Source organism: Leuciscus leuciscus (assembly GCF_965113295.1).
Source record: "Leuciscus leuciscus genome assembly, chromosome: 21".
Taxonomy (NCBI): Eukaryota; Metazoa; Chordata; class Actinopteri; order Cypriniformes; family Leuciscidae; genus Leuciscus; species Leuciscus leuciscus.
In genome coordinates, this window is record NC_138745.1 from 3019162 (window position 1) to 3040689 (window position 21528).

General features: G+C 38.1%; 1 protein-coding gene across 1 annotated transcript in view; it reads left to right on the forward strand.

Annotated features, from left to right (window-relative positions):
• Positions 1-16063, forward strand: part of lmf1 (lipase maturation factor 1) — a 52883-nt gene extending 36820 nt beyond the window's left edge. Inside the window, 7 exon segments of the mRNA XM_082152132.1 lie at positions 1-72; positions 74-103; positions 2228-2408; positions 4475-4628; positions 8213-8396; positions 15252-15364; positions 15522-16063. The exon segment at positions 1-72 is cut by the window's left edge and continues 54 nt beyond it. Of these exon segments, the coding sequence (XP_082008258.1) occupies positions 1-72; positions 74-103; positions 2228-2408; positions 4475-4628; positions 8213-8396; positions 15252-15364; positions 15522-15696 (909 nt within the window). The 3' untranslated portion in view covers positions 15697-16063.
• The last annotated feature ends 5465 nt before the right edge of the window (positions 16064-21528 follow it).

A 21528-nucleotide genomic window follows, 5' to 3' on the forward strand; every position in this document is an offset into this window, starting at 1 on the left:
GAGACCCTGAGCAATCACTTCATCGAGCTCGTCGTGCCCTTCTTCACCTTCATGGGCCGCCGGATGTGTCTGGGTCAACGGCGTCCTGCAGATCCTCTTCCAGGCCGGTTTCATGTTTTAATATTTCATATTTCCCAGATGATTTCAGTGTTTGATGCTCCTCTATAAGGGAGTTCATCACAGCGTTGTCGCCATCTAGTGGCATCACTGGGTCACGTACTAGATGAGCTCCACTAAAAGTGCCTGTGTTTTCATCTGAAGTGTGTTTCTATTACCAATATATCACAATACAAAAATGCATCAATATGTATTGTGGATAGTTCAGTCAAAATGGAAATGAGTGTGCATGAAAAAGTTTTAGAGTCAGTACTACATTAAACTGCTGTATATAACGTTGAATATAATGTATAATAATGCAATGGGGGAATATTTGTGGGTCCTGATAATGCCAGATGTCTGATGCCTACATTATTTTAAATATATCTAGTCAGTGACAGTGCAAGCATATTTGGCTAAAATAATTCTGTATTTCAGCTTCAGAATCATGCATATATTTATTCTGGTGTCTTTATTGTCCTGTGCATTGGGATATCAGAACCAAGTCCAAGCCTATTATGGCAAGCCGTTTTAACATTTAATCCTTAAAACCTACTAGTCTCTGTTTTCATGCTACTTATTTTTTACATTCTAGTATAAATTCCATTAAGTATTAGTACTTATTCATTAGCTACTAGTTTTTATTCTTTAGGTACTAGTGCCTTTTTAAAAGATACTAGTAGTTATTCATTAGATTCTAGTGCCTATTAAATTGGTACTAGTGCGTATTTATTATATACAAGTACTTATTAATTAGTTACTAGTACTTATTCAATAGATACTAGTACCTATTTATTAGATTAGAAAAATATTTTTTATTTTACTAGTAGATTTTTAATTGAACTCTCCAGTGGCCGTTCTGACTAGTCATAACATAAGACGAGTAAAAAAGCAGTTGTGACTAGTAAAATAAGAATAGTTACTAGTAACAATTACAAAATATACTAGTATCTAATACATAAGTACTAGTATCTATTGAATAAGTACTAGTATCTGTCGAACAAGTACTAGTATCTATCGAATAAGTACTAGTATCTATCGAATAAGTACTAGTAATCTATCAAATAAGTACTAGTATCTATCGAATAAGTACTAGTATCTATCGAATAAGTACTAGTATCTATCAAATAAGTACTAGTATCTATCGAATAAGTACTAGTATCTATCGAATAAGTACTAGTATCTATTGAATAAGTACTAGTATCTATCAAATAAGTACTAGTATCTATCGAATAAGTACTAGTATCTATCGAATAAGTACTAGTATCTATCAAATAGTACTAGTATCTGTCGAACAAGTACTAGTATCTGTCGAATAAGTACTAGTATCTATCGAATAAGTACTAGTATCTATCAAATAAGTACTAGTATCTGTCGAACAAGTACTAGTATCTATCAAATAAGTACTAGTATCTATCGAATAAGTACTAGTATCTATCAAATAAGTACTAGTATCTATCGAATAAGTACTAGTATCTATCGAATAAGTACTAGTATCTATCGAATAAGTACTAGTATCTGTCGAACAAGTACTAGTATCTGTCGAATAAGTACTAGTATCTATCGAATAAGTACTAGTATCTATATAAAAGGTACTAGTATCGAATTACTTAGTACTAGTATCTATCGAATAAGTACTAGTATCTATATAAAAGGTACTAGTATCGAATTACTTAGTACTAGTATCTGTCGAATAAGTACTAGTATCTGTCGAATAAGTACTAGTATCTATCGAATAAGTACTAGTATCTATATAAAAGGTACTAGTATCGAATTACTTAGTACTAGTATTTATTGAATAAATACTAGTATCTAGTAATAGGTACTAGTATATAATAAATAATGAATAAATACTAATACTTAATGGAAAAGATACTAGTATCTAAAAAATAAGTACTAGTAGCATGAAAATAGAGACTAGTAGGTTTTAAGGATTAAATGTTAAAACGGCTTGCCATGCGCCTATTCATTTACACACACAATGTAATACCAAATGTAGCATTTTAATCAAATTCTTTTGTTAACCTTTTATCATGTGTCTTGGAGTATCGTGAGTTCAGTATCGTGATATGTATCGAATCGTGACATGAGTGTATCGTTACACTCCAAATTTCTATATCTATTATAACAGGTTGCTCTGATCATAAGTGGGAATCTGAGTTTCCTGAACTGGCTGACTATAGTTCCCAGTCTGGCCTGTTTCGATGACGCTGCTTTGGCTTTTCTCTTCCGCCCTTCTGGAGGAGCCAGACAGACTTTACTGAAGATTCAGAGCGAAGAAACTGCAGGTCACGGACCACCGGCCACCAAAGGTCTGATGTTACTCACAGTTATTCAATGACTTTTTTTGGTAACACTTTATTTTAAAGGGGTGGTTGATTATGATTTGACTTTTCTAGCTTTAGTTAGTGTGTAATGTTTCTGTTTGATCATAAACAACATCTGCAAAGTTACAACGCTCAAAGCTCAAAGCAAAGGGAGATATTTGCTTTTAAAGAAATCGCTTTTTAAGGACTACAACAAACGGCTGGTAGAGACTACACCACATTCCTCCCGGGTCAGTGACATCACTAACCCTAGAATTTACATAAACCCTGCCCCCCTGAACACGATTTATAGATTATAATGACAGAATATGCTAATCAATGACTAGAAGATAACTACACATCAGCTACATAAATTCATCAACTAATCATTCATAAATGTCCTGTTGCTTCTACATGTTGTCAGTTCTTCTTGAGTCTCTCCATCATTGTCTGACTCCGGTTTGAACATAAAAGGCTAATAGTTTTTTAAATGTTCAGTGCATGTGTGTGTGAGATAAAAGGACACAAGCTCTTGAAGCTCCGCCCCCTATGCCGGGAGCAGCAGCTCATTTGCATTTAAAGGGACAGACACAAAAACTGTGTTTTCTCTCACCCTCAAAAAGTGACAACATGATGACAAGATAACATGCTATATAAAAATATCTGTGGGGTATTTTGAGCTAAAACTAAAAAGCACACACTCTGGGACTTCAGAGACTTATTTTACATCTTGTGAAAAGGGCATTATACCACCCCTTTAAGGTGACGTAGTTACATGTTATTACATGTACTTACTATAGTAATGACAGTAAATGATGCATAATTACAAGTAACTAACCCTAACTCTATAGTTGTCACAGCTCGTAGCAAGGAAGATGGAGATGAAGGTAGTTCAAACACTTTCTTTAATATAAACTCAGGAACAGGCGAACAGGTGAGACATGAACAAACAATACCGGACCATGAACAGAATACAGGCAGGAACTTAGTGGTGGGAAAAAGACAGGCAAACAAAAGTGTGGAATGAAAACAACTAAAAGTCTATATCTATAAAAATATTTTGGTCCAAAAAATAATACTTTGTGAAGTATTATTTTAATGTAAATCAGCTGTTTTCTATGTGAATATATGTTAAACTGTAATTTATTCCTGTGATCAAAGCTGAATTTTCAGCATCATTACTCCAGTCTTCAGTGTCACATGATCCTTCAGAAATCAGTATAATATGAGGATTTGATGCTCAAGAAACATTTATGATTATTATCAGTGCTGAAAACAGGAAACCGTGATACATTTTATTTTCCAGGATTATTTGATGAATAGAAAGTTCTAAAGAACAGCATTTATCTGAAATATATATTTTTTGTAACATTATAAATGTCTTTACTGTCACTTTTGATCAATTGAATATGTCTTTACTGAATAACAGTATTAATGTCTTTTGAAGAGGTAGTGTATAGAGATGGGTGGTATAGGCAAAATTGTTTATGCACATTATTGTATGATATTGTATTACTCAAAACAGTGGATTCAACATAATAAAATGTATAGAATGAGACGAGCTTGAAAAAAATCACTATAAAATAGAAAACAGTCGTGCTGCTTCATATTTCTGTGGAAACTGATACATTTTATTTTTTAGGATTCTTTGATGAATAGAAAGCTCAAAAGAACAGCATTAATTTGAAACAGAATCTTTTGTAACATTATAAATGTCTTTACTGCCACTTTTGATCAAATGAATATGTCCTGGACGAGTAAATGTAGGTTTGAGCAGCAGTATAATCAGTCCCAGTCACTCAGTGTAACTCTCTCTCTCTCTCTCTCTCTCTCTCTCTCTCCCTCTCTCTCTCTCTCTCTCTCTCTCTCTCTTTCTCTCTCTCTCTCTCTCTCTCTTTCTCTTTCTCTTTCTCTTTCTCTTTCTCTTTCTCTCTCTCTCTCTCTTTTTTTCTCTCTCTTCCTCTCCCTCTCCCTCTCCCTCTCTCTCTCTCTCTCTCTCTTCCTCTCCCTCTCTCTCTCTCTCTCTCTCTCTCTCTCTTCCTCTCCCTCCCCCTCTCCCTCTCTCGTCTCAGGGGTGTTGATCAGACGTGTGCTGAACGTGTCTCTGGGTCTCCTGATAGCGTGTCTGAGTGTCCCGGTGGTGATGAACCTGCTGAGCTCCAGACAGCTGATGAACACCTCGTTTGATCCGCTGAGGATCGTCAACACGTACGGAGCCTTCGGCAGGTACCGCATCCGTGTCTGTCTGAGCTTAAAGGTGCAGTCTGTAATATCCACAGCTAGTGGTCGAAATCCAGTAGCGGTTTTTGGCACGGGCGAACCGGGCAATCGCCCGGGGCGGCATTTTTGGGGGGGCGGCGCCGCCGGCACGAGCAGAAAAAAATTATTAAATAAAATAAAAAAATAAATAAAATCTGCGCCCCGAAGCGGTTTTCTATTATCTATCATTTCACTGTGTGGGGAATTGGCAAATCAGGGGCAGGCGCCCCTGCTTGCTGAGAGGATGCCGTGCACAGAAGCTGTTTGTTTGAGAAGGGGAAAGGGGCTGGAAAGGGGAGGGGGGCGCGGAGGCGCGGGCGCGGATGACAGTCTCTCCCAAATGGAACGGACAAGGGGACGGGGGATCCATATAGTTATCTAAGTCAGTCACACCTCGACTTTCTTCCAAATAACGCACATTTCATTCATAATATTATAAATACAGGCCTCTATATTTCCTGCACATTTTTGTTTTTCTGAATTGTCTGAATGGCTTATAAAAATAGGTAATACAAAACGATTACTTAGTCACCACCACCAAGGTGAATTGGTTTAGTCTTGACTTCTGGTCGTGACTCGTGAGCGTGAGTGACAGTTATGGGGGGATCAGGGGAAATCTGTTGATTGTCGATGTCGAGTGCCAAATAAGAGATGGACAAGAAAGGTCAAAGCCATCAGGTGCCCAATTTAGAAACGAGCGAAAGATAAAGGTATGCAACTATGTTTTCTCTGTATGATTACGGTATCCATGTCATGAATGAAGGGGCAATATTAATTGGTGGGTATAACTCTTATTTGTTAGCCTTTTTGCTATGATTCTTGCTATGCTTAACAATAATTCGGTTTTAACTAAAACACGTGATCTAATTTCACCATAATATTGTGCTTTGCAAGAAAACTGTTACAAGTTCAGTTATTACACTGCAAAAAATGCTTTTCTTACTTAGTATTTTTGTCTTGTTTCCAGTCCAAATATCAAACATTTCTTAAATAAAGATGCATAACGTTATTTTACTAAAGTAAAGGGGGGGGGTCTCGAAGGGGGTCTGGCCCAGGGTGTAATTCAATGTAGAACCGCCACTGTCGAAATCGGTACTGCAGTCCACATTCAAAATATCGGAGATGGTTGTTTCTCCCGCCTCCTGCTCAGACTCGACGCTTAGCGGGTTGCCAGATTGAGGAGACGCAACAGGAACGAGCGCAATTGACCTATTGGTAAGCCCCTCCCCTCCGACGCAGATCAGCCAATGGCAGTTGAGTATCAGGAGGTGGTCATTCTGTGTTCAAAATTGATCAAAAACATCTTGGGACGAGGTTTTCACACTGACAGCTGTCATTGTAAGACAGTTAGCAACTCCGTTTGTTTGTTTGTCCGAGATAGCAACAGTAACTAAGGGGGAGGGGCTTACCGATAGGTCAATTGACAATGAAAGCCGAGGAGACTTACACACTGTGGGCGTTTTCACACCTGAGAGTCATGAAGGTCCGAACCAAAGTTCATATTTTGATATATTTTATACATTCGCTAAGTTCTGGTTTGGTTTCACATTGCAGTTATGCGAGCGCACTACAGAACTTTACATGACACTCTTGCGTCCTGTCGTCATCATCTGTGTGGGCTGCATCTCGACATTGATTGGTTTGTAAACGGATGTGTGTCTGACGTCAGAGTGTTGTCGATTCGGCGGGAAACTTTGACTAGAATGAATGAACAGACGCATATCGTTGCCACTATACTGTTATTATTACGGCATTACGACCTGCAGGACCAACTATACTCCAGGCTAGTTCACATTCGCCAAATCAACGTCCTCGTTGTGCGAACGTTTAATCATCGCCGGCAGGAGGAGAAGAGCAAGCAATCCTGCGGGAACATCCGGACCTTCCTGTAAATGTTCTGAAAGTCCAAACCATACAGACAATGCGTTGACACTAGAAACGAACCAAACCTTTGTTCAGTTTGATCCGGACCGAGACTACCTCTTTTCGTCAGTTTGATCCGGATCGTGGTCCGGGGAGGGTTCACACCTGTCATTTTGATTCGGATCAAACTGAAAAGTCAGAAAATCTAGACCAAACAAGGTAGATGTGAAAGGGCCCTAAGTGGATTTATCCGTGTTTTAATATGCTTTTGTTCATAGAGATTTTTAGATGGATACCAAGGCTTTTTAGGCTGGGTAGAATCTGCGACCTCGGACCCAGTTTGTTTGCTGGCTGCAATACGCTGCGTTTCCTGCAAACTGGCATCCCGGGGTGTCGAAACATTATTGGCTGAACTGGCAGTGGGCGGAGTCACACAGACCAAAACAACAACACACATTTCCACACGGAACGCACATTTCCAAAGTAAAATAACTGGCTGTAGAAGTGTATTTCAGAGAAACTCAGCATGTTTCCTAAATTTCTGCAAACATAAGGTGCTTTCGCACCAGAGGAACCTTTTCATAGTTCGATTTTAGTTCTAGGAACTCCTTTTGGAGGAACTCATTTACTCGTACTTCAGAGTTGGTCTAAACCAGCTCTATAGGAACTACCCGTGACGTTAGTGTTCGCTGATTGGCCGAACGTACGCAAAACACCAGCACCCGCCATTTAAAAAAAGCTGTGTAAACACACAGATTATAGCCTATATATTAACTCCACAAACTAACTCTACGAACATGGAAAACAGTGATAGATGGGACTCTCAACCTCTTAATCTTTACGCTGAGGAGAAAATCCAACGCAACTTTGAGGAGACATAGAGAAACATGATATCTATTTCTGCTCAGCAACACTGGACATCAACCACACGCCATACGCTAATAACTCTTCATTACTGTCTACTTTCTATGTATAACAGCTCTATCTAATAACGTATTAGACAGGACTGCTAGATCGTAAACGAATGAACACGGAGAATGCTCAGGCTCTGGCGTTCTCAGCGCCGTCAAAATAAAAGTCACAACAAGTGTGTCTCACGTCACTTCAAATTTCCCTAAAGGAAACATTAGTTCTCAGGGAAACATCCTGGTGGATAGATCCTGGAACTACCCGGTGCGAAAGCCCCTATATTATGGTATTTGTATGCTTTAGTTGAGTGAAAAAGTTACAAACAGCACCTTTAATATAAACCTCATCATTAACCAGCAGATGGCAGAGCCGCTGCACTCCTAACCCTCTCTGTGTCTCTCTCTCTCTCTCTCTCTCTCTCTCTCTCTCTCTCTCTACCTCTCTCTACCTCTCTCTCTCTCTCTCTCTCTCTCTCTACCTCTCTCTCTACCTCTCTCTCTCTCAGTTCAATTAAATTAAATTCAAACGAGCTTTATTGGCATGACTGTGTAAAATACTGCAATATTCCCAAAGCAATAGACATATACAAATATATAGATTTTTATTTTTTTCATATAATGCATAAATATATCACAATAAAAAAAATACAAACAAAGAAAGTACAGAGAGTAGTTTAAAAGCAGTTTGCGCTGCCAGGTGAACATTCTTCTTTCTCTCCCAAAATATAAGACAGTCTGAGTTAAAAGACATCTCTCTCTCTCTCTCTCTCTCTCTCTCAGCATCACGAAGGAGCGCACGGAGGTGGTGTTTCAGGGAACGATGAGCGTAAACCACACCGGAGAGGGGGTGATCTGGGAAGAGTACGAGTTCCTGTGCAAACCTGGAGCTCTGGATAGAAGGCCGTGCCTCATCTCACCGTATCACTACAGACTGGACTGGCTCATGTGGTTCGCTGCTTTACAGGTTAAAGTCACCATCAAACCAAAATGGACAATTCTTGTATTGTTTTTGTTTTTTTATGGTGGTCTCAATGTTGTTTTTAGGCTTTACTAGAACAGGTTTTCATTCTTGAATGTTCATATTCTCCATTGTTGCGGCTCCTCTCTTCCCAGTCTGTCAGTAATGCTCTGTTTACTTCCTGTCTCTATGTAGCCCCTCCTTCTGAAAAGCACACTGTGCTCTGATTGGTCGGCTGGAGCAGTGTGTTGTGATTGGTCGAGCGCTTCGAGTGTGTTTGGGAAATGTCCCGCCCCTTAACCGCCAGTTTAACACACTACTAACTAACTCAACCAGGCCCCGCCCCTTTATTCGGCGTATTAATTATTTAAATGAGGAATATTGTGACGTGTTCGTTCCCGGAAGAAACTCAAGATCAGAGTCCTGCACGGGTCCGATTTTGTAAATCCGCACCCTCCCGTACCCGCAGTGCTTAAAGCCGCATCCGACCCGTTTTCCGACAGCAGCACTAATTAAAATCCGCCCTCGACCCGACCCGCTTAAAATAGAACCGACCACCCGACCCGCAACCGAAATAAAATCAGTTTAGACTATCACATTATAGACACACTTACAAAAATGTTTATTGCCAGGTCATACAGAAGTTATTACACAACCATTAACACAAGGACAACTTCAGCTGAAGCTGTCAAAAGGCCGGTACATGAACATGGCTAACGTTACCACAAAACTGAGTAGCCTAATAACATTTTACCAATCGAACAGATGCGGCTACAACACTATGGGCCCTATTTTAACGATCTGAAACGCAAGTGTCAAACGCGAAACGCAAGTAACTTTGTGGGCGGATCTCGACGCAAATCTAAAATGGGTTGGTCTGAAGTAGCTTCATTACTCATAGGTGTGGTTTGGGCGTAACGTGAAATAAACCAATCAGAGCGTCATCTCACATTCCCTTTAAGAGCAGGCGCGCTTGTTCCATGGCGGTTTGCTATTATAACGGCGGATTTGCCAGGAGCGGTTCACAGCCGAGGAGACCGACGTTCTCGTCAGGGCCGTAAAACACAGAGAAGTGACATTGGGGATGGAGAAACACACCCAAATTAGCTTCGGTTAATTTGGGTAAATGTGTAAGCTAGATTTATGCCTATTTTTTCACATCTTCATGGACACAACAATGATTTCCCTCATGTGGAATATTTTTCCTTGTAATAATGTATGGTTTTCTAAAAATCGGAACTGCTGCGTCTGTATAGATGAGAGAAGGAAAGTGTAAGAGCGTTGTGCACACGCTACATTATGGCCAAGCAATGTGCCCTTATAATAGCCTCTGAATAACGCTCCACTGACTTTAGACTAAGTTTTTCCTGGTCTGTGGCGGAATTGTTTTCTAAACCTGCATAATAGCACCAGGGAACGTTTGCGCCGGAACACGCCTCCTCTTTTCGCTGAACCGCCCCCGGGAGCGCAAGTTCATTCCCTAATTTACCGACGTGCGTCTGTGGAGGGAAAAGACCGCTGTGTGTCGGGTGCAAAATAGGAATGATACATGCGTCGCTGTACAGAGTCAATGGCGCTGGGTGCGAGATAGAGCCCTATATCTGCCACGCAATTTCGTCTAGCCTTCATCTGACAATTTTGGGTTCAAACACGCCCTGCACACCACACATACTGAACAGTGTTAAATTTGAAAAATACTGTTATGCACACATTATATGCTGACATTCTCCCGGCTGCAGCCAATCAGTGGAGCTGAGGTTAATGGGCAGCAAATCAGCAACAGGTGATCCCAATCGCCAGCATGAGCATGGTGACAGTAGACATGGGGAGAAACAAAAGAAACACCACAAAGCACATAAAATGATTACAAATAAAATACGTCTTAGGACGCAACATTCCTCAGCGATGAAGTTCCACATGTGCGGCTATCCAACACGAAAATGCAGCAAAGCCTTTCGCAATATTGTTTTCTTCAGAATACTCCAAATTTCTCCCACACACTCGACTTGATTTTTGATGACGAATTTGTCGACAACTTTACCATCTCCACTAGCTATTCTTTTCTTCAACTCCTCAGCATCTCGACGACTGCTAGCAGATCGCACCCGCGGTTATGAGGAACTTTTAAAAGTGAAAGTAGGTATAGATCCTGGGAGGGCGTGGGCACAAATAAACTGATTGTTTAGTCCCGTGTTTCCCCCGTGTCTGACCCGACCCGCACCCGTAGCCAACACAGTTGGATATTTTTCACCCGTTTGAGCAAAATTTGCGGGTACTCGAACCCGTGCAGGACTCTACTCAAGACTACAGTGGAGGCGTTTCAGGAGTTCAGAAACACTGACACTGATATAGAGAATAATTTATGCTGGAGGGACTTTGTGCTTTGAAATTAAAGAACACTAAAGAAAGTTGAAAATGTAAAAAAGCATAATAGGACCCCTTTAAAATTCATGTTCCTGGTAATGTTGAATCAGAATAAGTTCCTCTTGCAGCATCTCTTCTCTTCTCTGATGATGTGGGCGGGGCAACCTGTCACTCACATGAGATCAGCCAATAGCAAACCACAACCATCCAACCATCCAATCAATTCTCCACAGACACAATCAAGCCCCGCCCACATTTTTCTTGTTTCAGAAGCGTTTCACTATATAGTGAATGAGTGTGTGTGTGTGTGTGTGTGTGTGTGTGTCTGTGTGAGAGGAGAGAGAGAGAGAGAGAGAGAGAGAGAGAGAGAGAGAGAGAGAGAGAGTGTGTCTGTCTCTCTGTCTGAGAGTGAGTGTGTGTCTGTGTGTGTCTGTGTGAGAGGGGGAGAGAGAGAGAGAGAGAGAGAGAGAGAGTGTGTGTGTGTCTGTCTCTCTGTCTGAGAGTGAGTGTGTGTCTGTGTGTGTGTCTGTGTTTGTGTGTGTGTGTGTGATAGAGAGTGTGTTTGTGTGTGTGTGAGAGAGAGAGAGAGTGTGTAGGTGTGTGTGTGTGTGTCTGTGAGTGAGTGTGTGTGTGTGTGTGTGTGTGTGTGTGTGTCTGTCTGTCTGTCTGAGAGAGTGTGTGTATGTGTTTGCGTGAGTGTCTGTCTGTCTGTCTGAGAGTGAGTGTGTGTGTGTGTGTGTGTGTGAGAGAGAGAGAGAGAGAGAGAGAGAGTGTGTTTGTGTATGTGTGTGTGTGTGTGTGTGTGTGTGTGTGTGTGTGTGTGTGTGTCTGTCTGTCTGTGAGTGAGTGTGTGTGTGTGTGTGTGTCTGTCTGTCTGAGAGAGTGTGTGTATGTGTGTGCGTGAGTGTCTGTCTGTCTGAGAGTGAGTGTGTGTGTGTGTGTGTGAGAGAGAGAGAGAGAGAGAGAGAGAGAACATTTTTATTATTACATTTAGAAAGTATGTAAAATACAGATAAATAAAATTAAACATTTGCAAAACATTATAAAGTCAAGTCAGGTCAGACTTTATACAATACACACTGTTTCAAAGCAGCTTCACATTAATAAACAAAAATAACAGAATCAATAATTCAGACTTCATTAAATATGAGAAAAAAATCTAATTCTGCTGTAAAGCAGTCATTATTCAGATCAACTCAGTTGTGTTTTATCGAAAATATTACTGAATATTACGTTTCTTTTAACCCTTTTAAATACTATACACATAAACTCTAAATGTTTCAGTTCTGCTCGTTCCACAACAACCTTTAATTTTGAATCAGAATGTGTGAACTTTGCGTGCTTGACAGTATTTACATTATATAAGTTGCTTTGGAGGTTTCAGATTATTAAAAATACGTACTCTGGGTTATTAAACATCTGGAAATCGATGTCAAAACTACATTATAAAGGCAGTTTTTACACACACTCTTCTATGCAGTTTCTGCATTAAAATTCATTCAAACAATTTTTTTGTTGATGATTTATAAATGTTAGTTCGGGGTGAAAAATGTCATGAAAAATGAATAAATCATGATATCTGTTAAAAAAAAAAAATTCCTTGAAAAATATATTTAAAATCTTTTTTGAAAATAATGATTAGGATGTGTACACACATATTTAAGGTGTAAGGAAAATATGTTCTTTTTACATTGTACACCAAATTACACTTTTTAAACGTTTTCTAAAAAAAGGTATAAAAGTTGTTCAAAACCATCCTGTATGACACCAACATGAATACATATAAAGAAGAGTGCATTGATGTTTGTCAGTTTCCAAGCCAAAAAACTTGCTATTTTATTGTACTTTATGTTTTTCTTCAGTTCTAATGTGGAAGTATGAATGTCTTTGTTTGTCACAGTCACTGCTGTCACTTTCTTTTAATCATTTCTTCAGAAGATGAATTTACCCCAGTACAACAATCCTGGTCAATAGAAAGCATTAAGATTATTTATAATCCTTATGTAACATGCACACACACACACACACACACACACACACACACACACACACACACACACACACACACACACACACACACATAGAGACAAATGAGATCATCAATCTTCTGAATCGCTGTTATTCATTACAAACGGGCGTTTTTCCCTGCAGTGATGATGGAGTTTGATAACTGTGATCTTTAAGTGAACGTCTCTTTATTTCTGACATTTTTACATTTACATTTCATTTAGCAGACGCCTTTATCCAAAGCAACCTTTATTTCTGACCTTTGAACTGCTGCATTGCAGCATATAATGGAAGCTTCGCTAACACTTTATTCTACAGTGTCATTGTTACATATGTTACATGTACTTACTGTATTAATAACAGTAAATTATGCATAATTACATGCAATTAACCCTCAACCAAATCCTAACCCTATAGTAAGTACATGTAGTTAATTATAATTATTCACTACTTAAATATGTAAATACACTGTAACAATGACACCTTAAGATAAAGTGTAACCGAAGCTTCTTACTGTAGTTATTGAACTGTACACATGCTTGAGTTGTGCTGTAAGTCTTCAGTGACTGATGTTTGTCTGAACGGCTCTGGCTTTGAGATACAGTGATCATGTGATCATTTCTCTGGCTTTGAGATACAGTGATCATGTGATAATTTCTCTGGCTTTGAGATACAGTGATCATGTGATAATTTCTCTGGTTTTGAGATACAGTGATCATGTGATCATTTCTCTGGTTTTGGGATACAGTGATCATGTGATCATTTCTCTGGCTTTGAGATACAGTGATCATGTGATCATTTCTCTGGCTTTGAGATACAGTGATCATGTGATAATTTCTCTGGCTTTGAGATACAGTGATCATGTGATAATTTCTCTGGTTTTGAGATACAGTGATCATGTGATCATTTCTCTGGTTTTGGGATACAGTGATCATGTGATCATTTCTCTGGCTTTGAGATACAGTGATCATGTGATCATTTCTCTGGCTTTGAGATACAGTGATCATGTGATAATTTCTCTGGCTTTGAGATACAGTGATCATGTGATCATTTCTCTGGTTTACAGTGATCATGTGATAATTTCTCTGGCTTTGGGATACAGTGATCATGTGATCATTTCTCTGTTTTTTTCAGATACAGTGATCATGTGATCATTTCTCTGGCTTTGAGATACAGTGATCATGTTATCAGTTCTCTGGTTTACTGTGATCATTTCTCTGGTTTTGAGATACAGTGATCATGTGATAATTTCTCTGGCTTTGGGATACAGTGATCATGTGATCATTTCTCTGTTTTTTTCAGATACAGTGATCATGTGATCATTTCTCTGGTTTTGAGATACAGTGATCATGTGATAATTTCTCTGGCTTTGGGATACAGTGATCATGTGATCATTTCTCTGGCTTTGGGATACAGTGATCATGTGATCATTTCTCTGTTTTTTTCAGATACAGTGATCATGTGATCATTTCTCTGGTTTTGAGATACAGTGATCATGTGATCATTTCTCTGGCTTTGAGATACAGTGATCATGTGATCATTTCTCTGGCTTTGAGATACAGTGATCATGTTATCAGTTCTCTGGATTACAGTGATCATGTGATCAGTTCTCTGGTTTTGAGATACAGTGATCATGTGATCATTTCTCTGGATTACAGTGATCATGTGATCAGTTCTCTGGTTTACAGTGATCATGTGATCATTTCTCTGGATTACAGTGATCATGTGATCATTTCTCTGGATTACAGTGATCATGTGATCATTTCTCTGGTTTTTTGAGATACAGTGATCATGTGATCATTTCTCTGGATTACAGTGATCATGTGATCAGTTCTCTGGTTTTGAGATACAGTGATCATGTGATCATTTCTCTGGTTTACAGTGATCATGTGATCAGTTCTCTGGATTACAGTGATCATGTGATCAGTTCTCTGGATTACAGTGATCATGTGATCAGTTCTCTGGATTACAGTGATCATGTGATCAGTTCTCTGGATTACAGTGATCATGTGATCAGTTCTCTGGTTTTGAGATACAGTGATCATGTGATCATTTCTCTGGATTACAGTGATCATGTGATCATTTCTCTGGTTTACAGTGATCATGTGATCAGTTCTCTGGTTTTGAGATACAGTGATCATGTGATCATTTCTCTGGTTTACAGTGATCATGTGATCAGTTCTCTGGTTTACAGTGATCATGTGATCAGTTCTCTGGATTACAGTGATCATGTGATCAGTTCTCTGGTTTTGAGATACAGTGATCATGTGATCATTTCTCTGGTTTACAGTGATCATGTGATCAGTTCTCTGGTTTACAGTGATCATGTGATCAGTTCTCTGGTTTTGAGATACAGTGATCATGTGATCATTTCTCTGGATTACAGTGATCTTGTGATCATTTCTCTGGTTTACAGTGATCATGTGATCATGTCTCTGGTTTTGAGATACAGTGATCATGTGATCATTTCTCTGGTTTTGTCTCTTTCAGACGTACGAGCAGAGCGAGTGGGTGATTCACATCGCAGGTCGACTGTTGGCAAACGACTCCACGATTCTTTCCCTAATGGCACACAATCCATTCCAGGACAGAGAGAAACCCAGGTAAAGTTCAATACAAGAAGTACAAGTTCACTAACCACATTTTATAAAATGAGTGAACAGAGTCTCTGACGGAGTGTTTGTTCTCTTGATTCTGTAGATTGTGAATGTAATGAGATAAAACATGCATTTGGAAGTTGAAGGCACTTTGTCGTTCCAGGTGGATTCGAGGAGAGCATTTCCGCTATAAGTTCACACGTCCTGGCAGTATCAGCGCCGCTCAGGGGAAATGGTGGATCAGGAAGCGTATCGGACCTTACTTCCCCCCCGTCAACCTGGACGGCCTCAGGAACTACTTCCAGTCCAGGAACTGGCCTCTGCCTGACACAGATTAAACCGTCTCCACACACACGTCCAGCTGTATGTCACACACTGAAGTATATCCTATCTGGGCTTGATAAAACGGTGCCAAAGACAAAGTACATAAGAGACTTCTTTTTCTTTTCTTTTTTGCTCAGATAAACGTTACACTTCAATCAGATGTACATCAGATACATCGAATATCTTCATATCAAAAACATACGCACACAACATACAAATACATGCCCATACATACACAATACAGTCGTGTTTGCTGTACATCTACTCATCAGGAATGGAATTTGTTTGTTTTTTTAAACAAAACAACAACATAAAAATAAGAAAAGAACGGTGTACATACAGGGTGTATACTTTCTAGAAAATAAAATCAGGTCTTTGAGATGTTGCATAGTTGGTCCATTTTTCCCAGCACAAAGCAAATTGTTCCAGTTTATGATCTAAAAATGCTGTTATCTTCTCTAATTTGTAAATGTTCGTTGTGATTTCCATCCATGCGTTTAGGGTTGGGCTCCCGTGTTTTTAACAGCCACCAGCAGTATATTCATTTAATATTGATCTATTTTTAACCATTCTTGAGGTAAATATCCAAAATATAAGGTTTTACTGTCAAATGATGTTACACATTTTAAAATATCTTGTAAAGCAATGTGTATTCCTCTCCAATAATCCTCAAAGGTGCAGTGTGTAATGTTAGCGGCATCTAGTGGTGATGTTGCGAATCGCACCCAACAGAAGTTACGGTGGCCGACAGGAAGTGATGTCGTCGTCTGAGACAGCAGAGAAGAGCCAGTTCAGCAATGAGGTTTCTTTACAAAGATAAATTAAGAAATTAGCTTTACTTAATTATTCACTAAAACGATATGTTATTGCGAATATTACTGTTACTTGTTCATCATTGTGTCAGTGTTTTATTCACTGACTTTAGCTAGTTTCTTTGCACGAATACCAACATAGTGACGAAACGCGTTTGTCCGTTTAGGGCCGCTGTAGAAACATGTCGATGATAGAAATGGCTAATTTTAAGGTAATAAAAATGTAACGGTTCATAAAATAAGGTCTTTATAGAGCTTTAAGAGCTTATGAAATGTGTTAAAGGGGTGGTATAATGCCATTTTCACAAGATGTAAAATAAGTCTCTGATGTCCCCAGAGTGTGTATGTGCAGTTTTAGCTCAAAATACCCCACAGATATTGTTATATAGCATGTTAAAGTTGTCTCTTTTTGAGGGTGAGCAAAAACGCACCCTTTTGTGTCTGTTCCTTTAAATGCAAATGAGCTGCTGCTCCCGGCACAGGGGGCGGAGCTTCAAGAGCTTGTGTTCTTTTATCTCACACACACATGCACTGAACATTTAAAAAACTATTAGCCTTTTATGTTCAAACCGGAGTCAGACAATGATGGAGAGACTCAAGAAGAAGTGACAACATGTAGAAGCAACAGGACATTTCTGAATGGTTAGTTGATGAATTTATGTAGCTTATGAGTAGTTATCTTCTAGTCATTGATTAGCATATTCTGTCTTGATAATCTATAAATTTAAAGTTAGAAAAGTGAAATCATAATCAACCACCCCTTTAAGGAGTCAAAGTACAGTACACACACTAGATATAAATACAAACACATTATCAAATGAATAATGAATACAGACAGTACATGCAGAATGGGCTTTATGTGTGTGATGCGGTGTTGCTTTGAGGTAGAAACTAGTGGATAAAACAAGCTTAAAAAGAGTAATGTAAAAATAGATGTGTGCACAGACCGAAAATAGAATATATATATTGAGAGTGCGTGGAAACATAAACACAGACAGACATCATCTCTGCGCTGAGAAAAGAGCAGCACTCTTCAAAGAAGAGCTGTCAATCAAATAAAATTGGTAAACAAATGAATAGTATAAAATAATATACTAATTAATGTGGCAATATTTGCTGAGAAAAGTAAAGTAATTTATTACAGAATGTATGGATCAAGGACATGATTAAATGTGTTGATATTTCATTGCATTAATAAATTATACTATAATATGAATTTTAATTATAATAGACTATATTATATTATACTTTAAAATAAATTATACTAAATTAACTAAATGTACAGTCCTAATTTCAGTGTATTACTCCTGTAATTTTTCTGTTACACAGAACTGCAAAACTGTCAAACGTTTTATTTATTGGTTTATTGAACTAGTAATGCATTTCAAGAGAGAACTATATGAATAAGAGATGTAAAAACAAAATGTTTTAAAATATATAATATGTAACGTGACGTAATGTAATCCTCTTCAATTTAACTTCAGTTGAAACAGGCTGCAACCTTTCTAGATCTAGATTAGAATATGGATAAGATATGGAAGAACAACTGCACAACACATAATGCATAACATAACAACACAACGACACACACAATATAACGTAACATAACATATCAACACAACATGACATAACACAAAACAACACACAATATAACATAACGTGACAACATAACATATAACATCATAGCATAACATAACATACATAACATGACGTAACATGACATAACAACATAACATAACATGACATGACATAACTTACATGACATAAGATGACATACATGACATAACTTACATGACATAACATGACATACATGACATAACTTACATGACATAAGATGACATACATGACATACATGACATAACTTACATGATATAACATGACATGCATTACATAACATGACATAACTTAAATGACATGACATAACTTACATGACATAACATGACATACATGACATAACTTACATGACATAATATGACATACATGACATGACATAACTTACATGACATAATATTACATACATGACATAACTTACATGACATAACATGACATAACTTACATGACATAATATTACATACATGACATAACTTACATGACATAACATACATGACATAACAAAACTCTCCTGAAGAGGGCTGCATCCTTTCTAGATCTAGATTAGGGATATGGATAAGATATGGAAGAACAACTGCTATTTAAATATATAATATAATATAATATAATATAATATAATATAATATAATATAATATAATATAATATAATATAATATAATCCTTCTGAAGCAGATATAGCATGTTTTCTGGATCGGTTGTAAAGCGCAGACAGTGATAATGATCCAGTGTTAGAGAGCGCTGGTGTCCACAGTCTCTAAACTGGTCAGCATGTGTTTCTGCTCATTATCCTCCTCATTCCCAGTGGGTTGAGCAGTTAAATCCACTGGACAGATCCTTTATTAGCAGTGAAGGGCTCAAGACCACTCATTATATTGGGAAGTGACAGTGTGTCTCCATAAAGCAGAGATGGCGTTACCTGTAGGTTAAGTTTGATATGTAAGACTGAGCCTGAGAAAGGAAGAAATCAATTACAACGTAACTATAGCAACTGATCCGAGTGACAGGTGTGGCTAAAAATGACCTTTGTGGGATTGTCCTTTAGTGAACTCTATGCATTTCATGACAGAAGCAGATGATCCGGAAATCTTGAGGCAGCAGATAATCGTTTTTTTAAGGAATATTTCTTATTACAATTGAGAGTTATTTTAAGTCATGTGAGTCACTAGTGGCTATATATGAAGATTATATAAGGGTCTGTGATGAAGAACTGGTGTTATATTTTCCACACATGAGTCACTTGAATAACGAGTCAGACTTTAGACTGTCGGCATAAAGTCGGGCCCAATTTACAGCAAATTCCAGCCAAGATGTTGCAACATAAATATCTTGTTATTTTTCTGGTTACTTTCACATTAATAGTAGCATACTGTACTATTGAAATGACCTAGAGCTTGATCTGAAAAATGAGCCAACTTCACTCTGTTTTTAGGTCAAAAAATATTTGTAGGTCCCCCATGTACATTTCCTAAAGACAGAAGATGGCACGGTTACTAGGGTGTTTCTAGTGGGTTGCTAAGGTGTTCTGGGTGGTTGCTAGGGTATTCTGGGTGGTTGGTATGGTGTTGCAAGGTGGTTGCTAGGGTACCCTGGGTGGCTGCTAGGGTGTTGCTAGGTGGTTGGTAAGGTGTTTTGGGTGGTTGCTACAGTGTTAGTATAGTAATTGATACGGAAGTTAAGTATAGAGATGATAAAATTGTTGTTATATGATCATATTTTCTTGAACTATAGTAAGAACATGTGCATTTTGGACTAATTGTAGCTTATTGCGGATGTAGGACAACCAGCTAGCAATGCATTACAGTGATGTAGTCTAGACGTCATGCTAACTTTTCTGCATCAGAAAACTGATAGCGTGTTCTGTAGCTCAGCGATGTTTCTGAGGTGGAAGTACATATTCATAACATATGAAATATGATTTTCAAAGGACAAGCTGTCTAATATAACACCCACGTCTTTAACTGTAAAGGATGAAGTGCATGGTACATCCTCTTAAACGCAAGAGATTCTGTGTACAGTGTTTTTGGTCTAATAAGTAATACCTCAGTCTTATCTTTTAATTGAAGAAAATTACAGGTCATCCAATATTTTATATCTTTAACACACACTGTCAAGTTGGATAATTTGAGAGATCGGGTTGGATTGAAATATATAACTGAGTATCATCGGCAAAACAGTGGAAAGTAACTAATTCCATGTTTTCTTATTATGTTACAGCTTATATATTAAGAATAGCAGAGGGCCGAACACAGATCCTTGTGTCACTCCATAAGCTACTGACATTATCTCATATTTTTAAACGTTTAAATAGACAAAATATGGTCTGATAGGTACAGTCTAAACCACCTTAATGCCTGTCCCTGAATACCAGTGTAATTTTGTAGTTGATCTAAGAGTATTTTATGATCTATAGTGTCGAACGCAGCACTAAATCAAGTAAAACTAGTATTGAGATACAGCCAGAAGTAAGTCATTTGTAATTTTAACGAGAGCAGTTTCTTTGCTATGATTCAGGGCCTGAATCCAGACTATAATTTTTCATAGATATAATTTTTTTTTTTTTTTTAAGACACAACTTTTTCTAGTATTTTAGACATAAATGGAAGATTTGAAATGGGTCTGTGCTAATTCATTTCGATCTAGTTCTGGTTTCTTAATGAGAGGCTTCCATTAAAGGTAATTTACCTTTTTATTTAGCAATTCTCACTTCTTTTCTCACAATTGCGAGTTTATATTCTGAGTTACTTCAATTATATTCTGAGTTTTATTTTATTTTTTATTCCATGACTACTAGACGGTGGTAGTGGCGCAGTGGATAAGACACATGCCTTTGGTGTGAGAGACCCGGGTTCGAATCCACTGTGAGACACCAATGTGTCCCTGAGCAAGACACTTAACCCCTAGTTGCTCCAGAGGCGTGTGACCTCTGACATATATAGCAATTGTAAGTCGCTTTGGATAAAAAGCGTCAGCTAAATGAATAAATGTAAAATGAATAAATGTAAAATGTAAATGTACTAGACTGTCTGAGACTGTTGAACGAACATTCCTTCAATTTACACCCAGCCCAACACATACTGTATATACACTACACTACTTTTTCTACATGTATGCATTGCTGCAGTAATTACATCTCACAATTTGCATTATATTTTTTCACATGCACAATCATATCTATGTCTCTGTTGTCTGGTACAAAGTTTGCACTGATATTGTAAGATTCTCTGATGTTATTTCGTTGTTATTTATAACAATGACACCATAAAGAACAAAATCAACGACATAAACAAGCTTCCATATTAATGTAAGGCTTGTAAAATGCTGTAGTTTTTAGTAGCCTATAGTCTAATAAGCTGAATTTATTTATTTATTTATTTTAATTCCTGCTGATATCTTCGAGTTCATTCTTTGTCGATCCATCCTCCA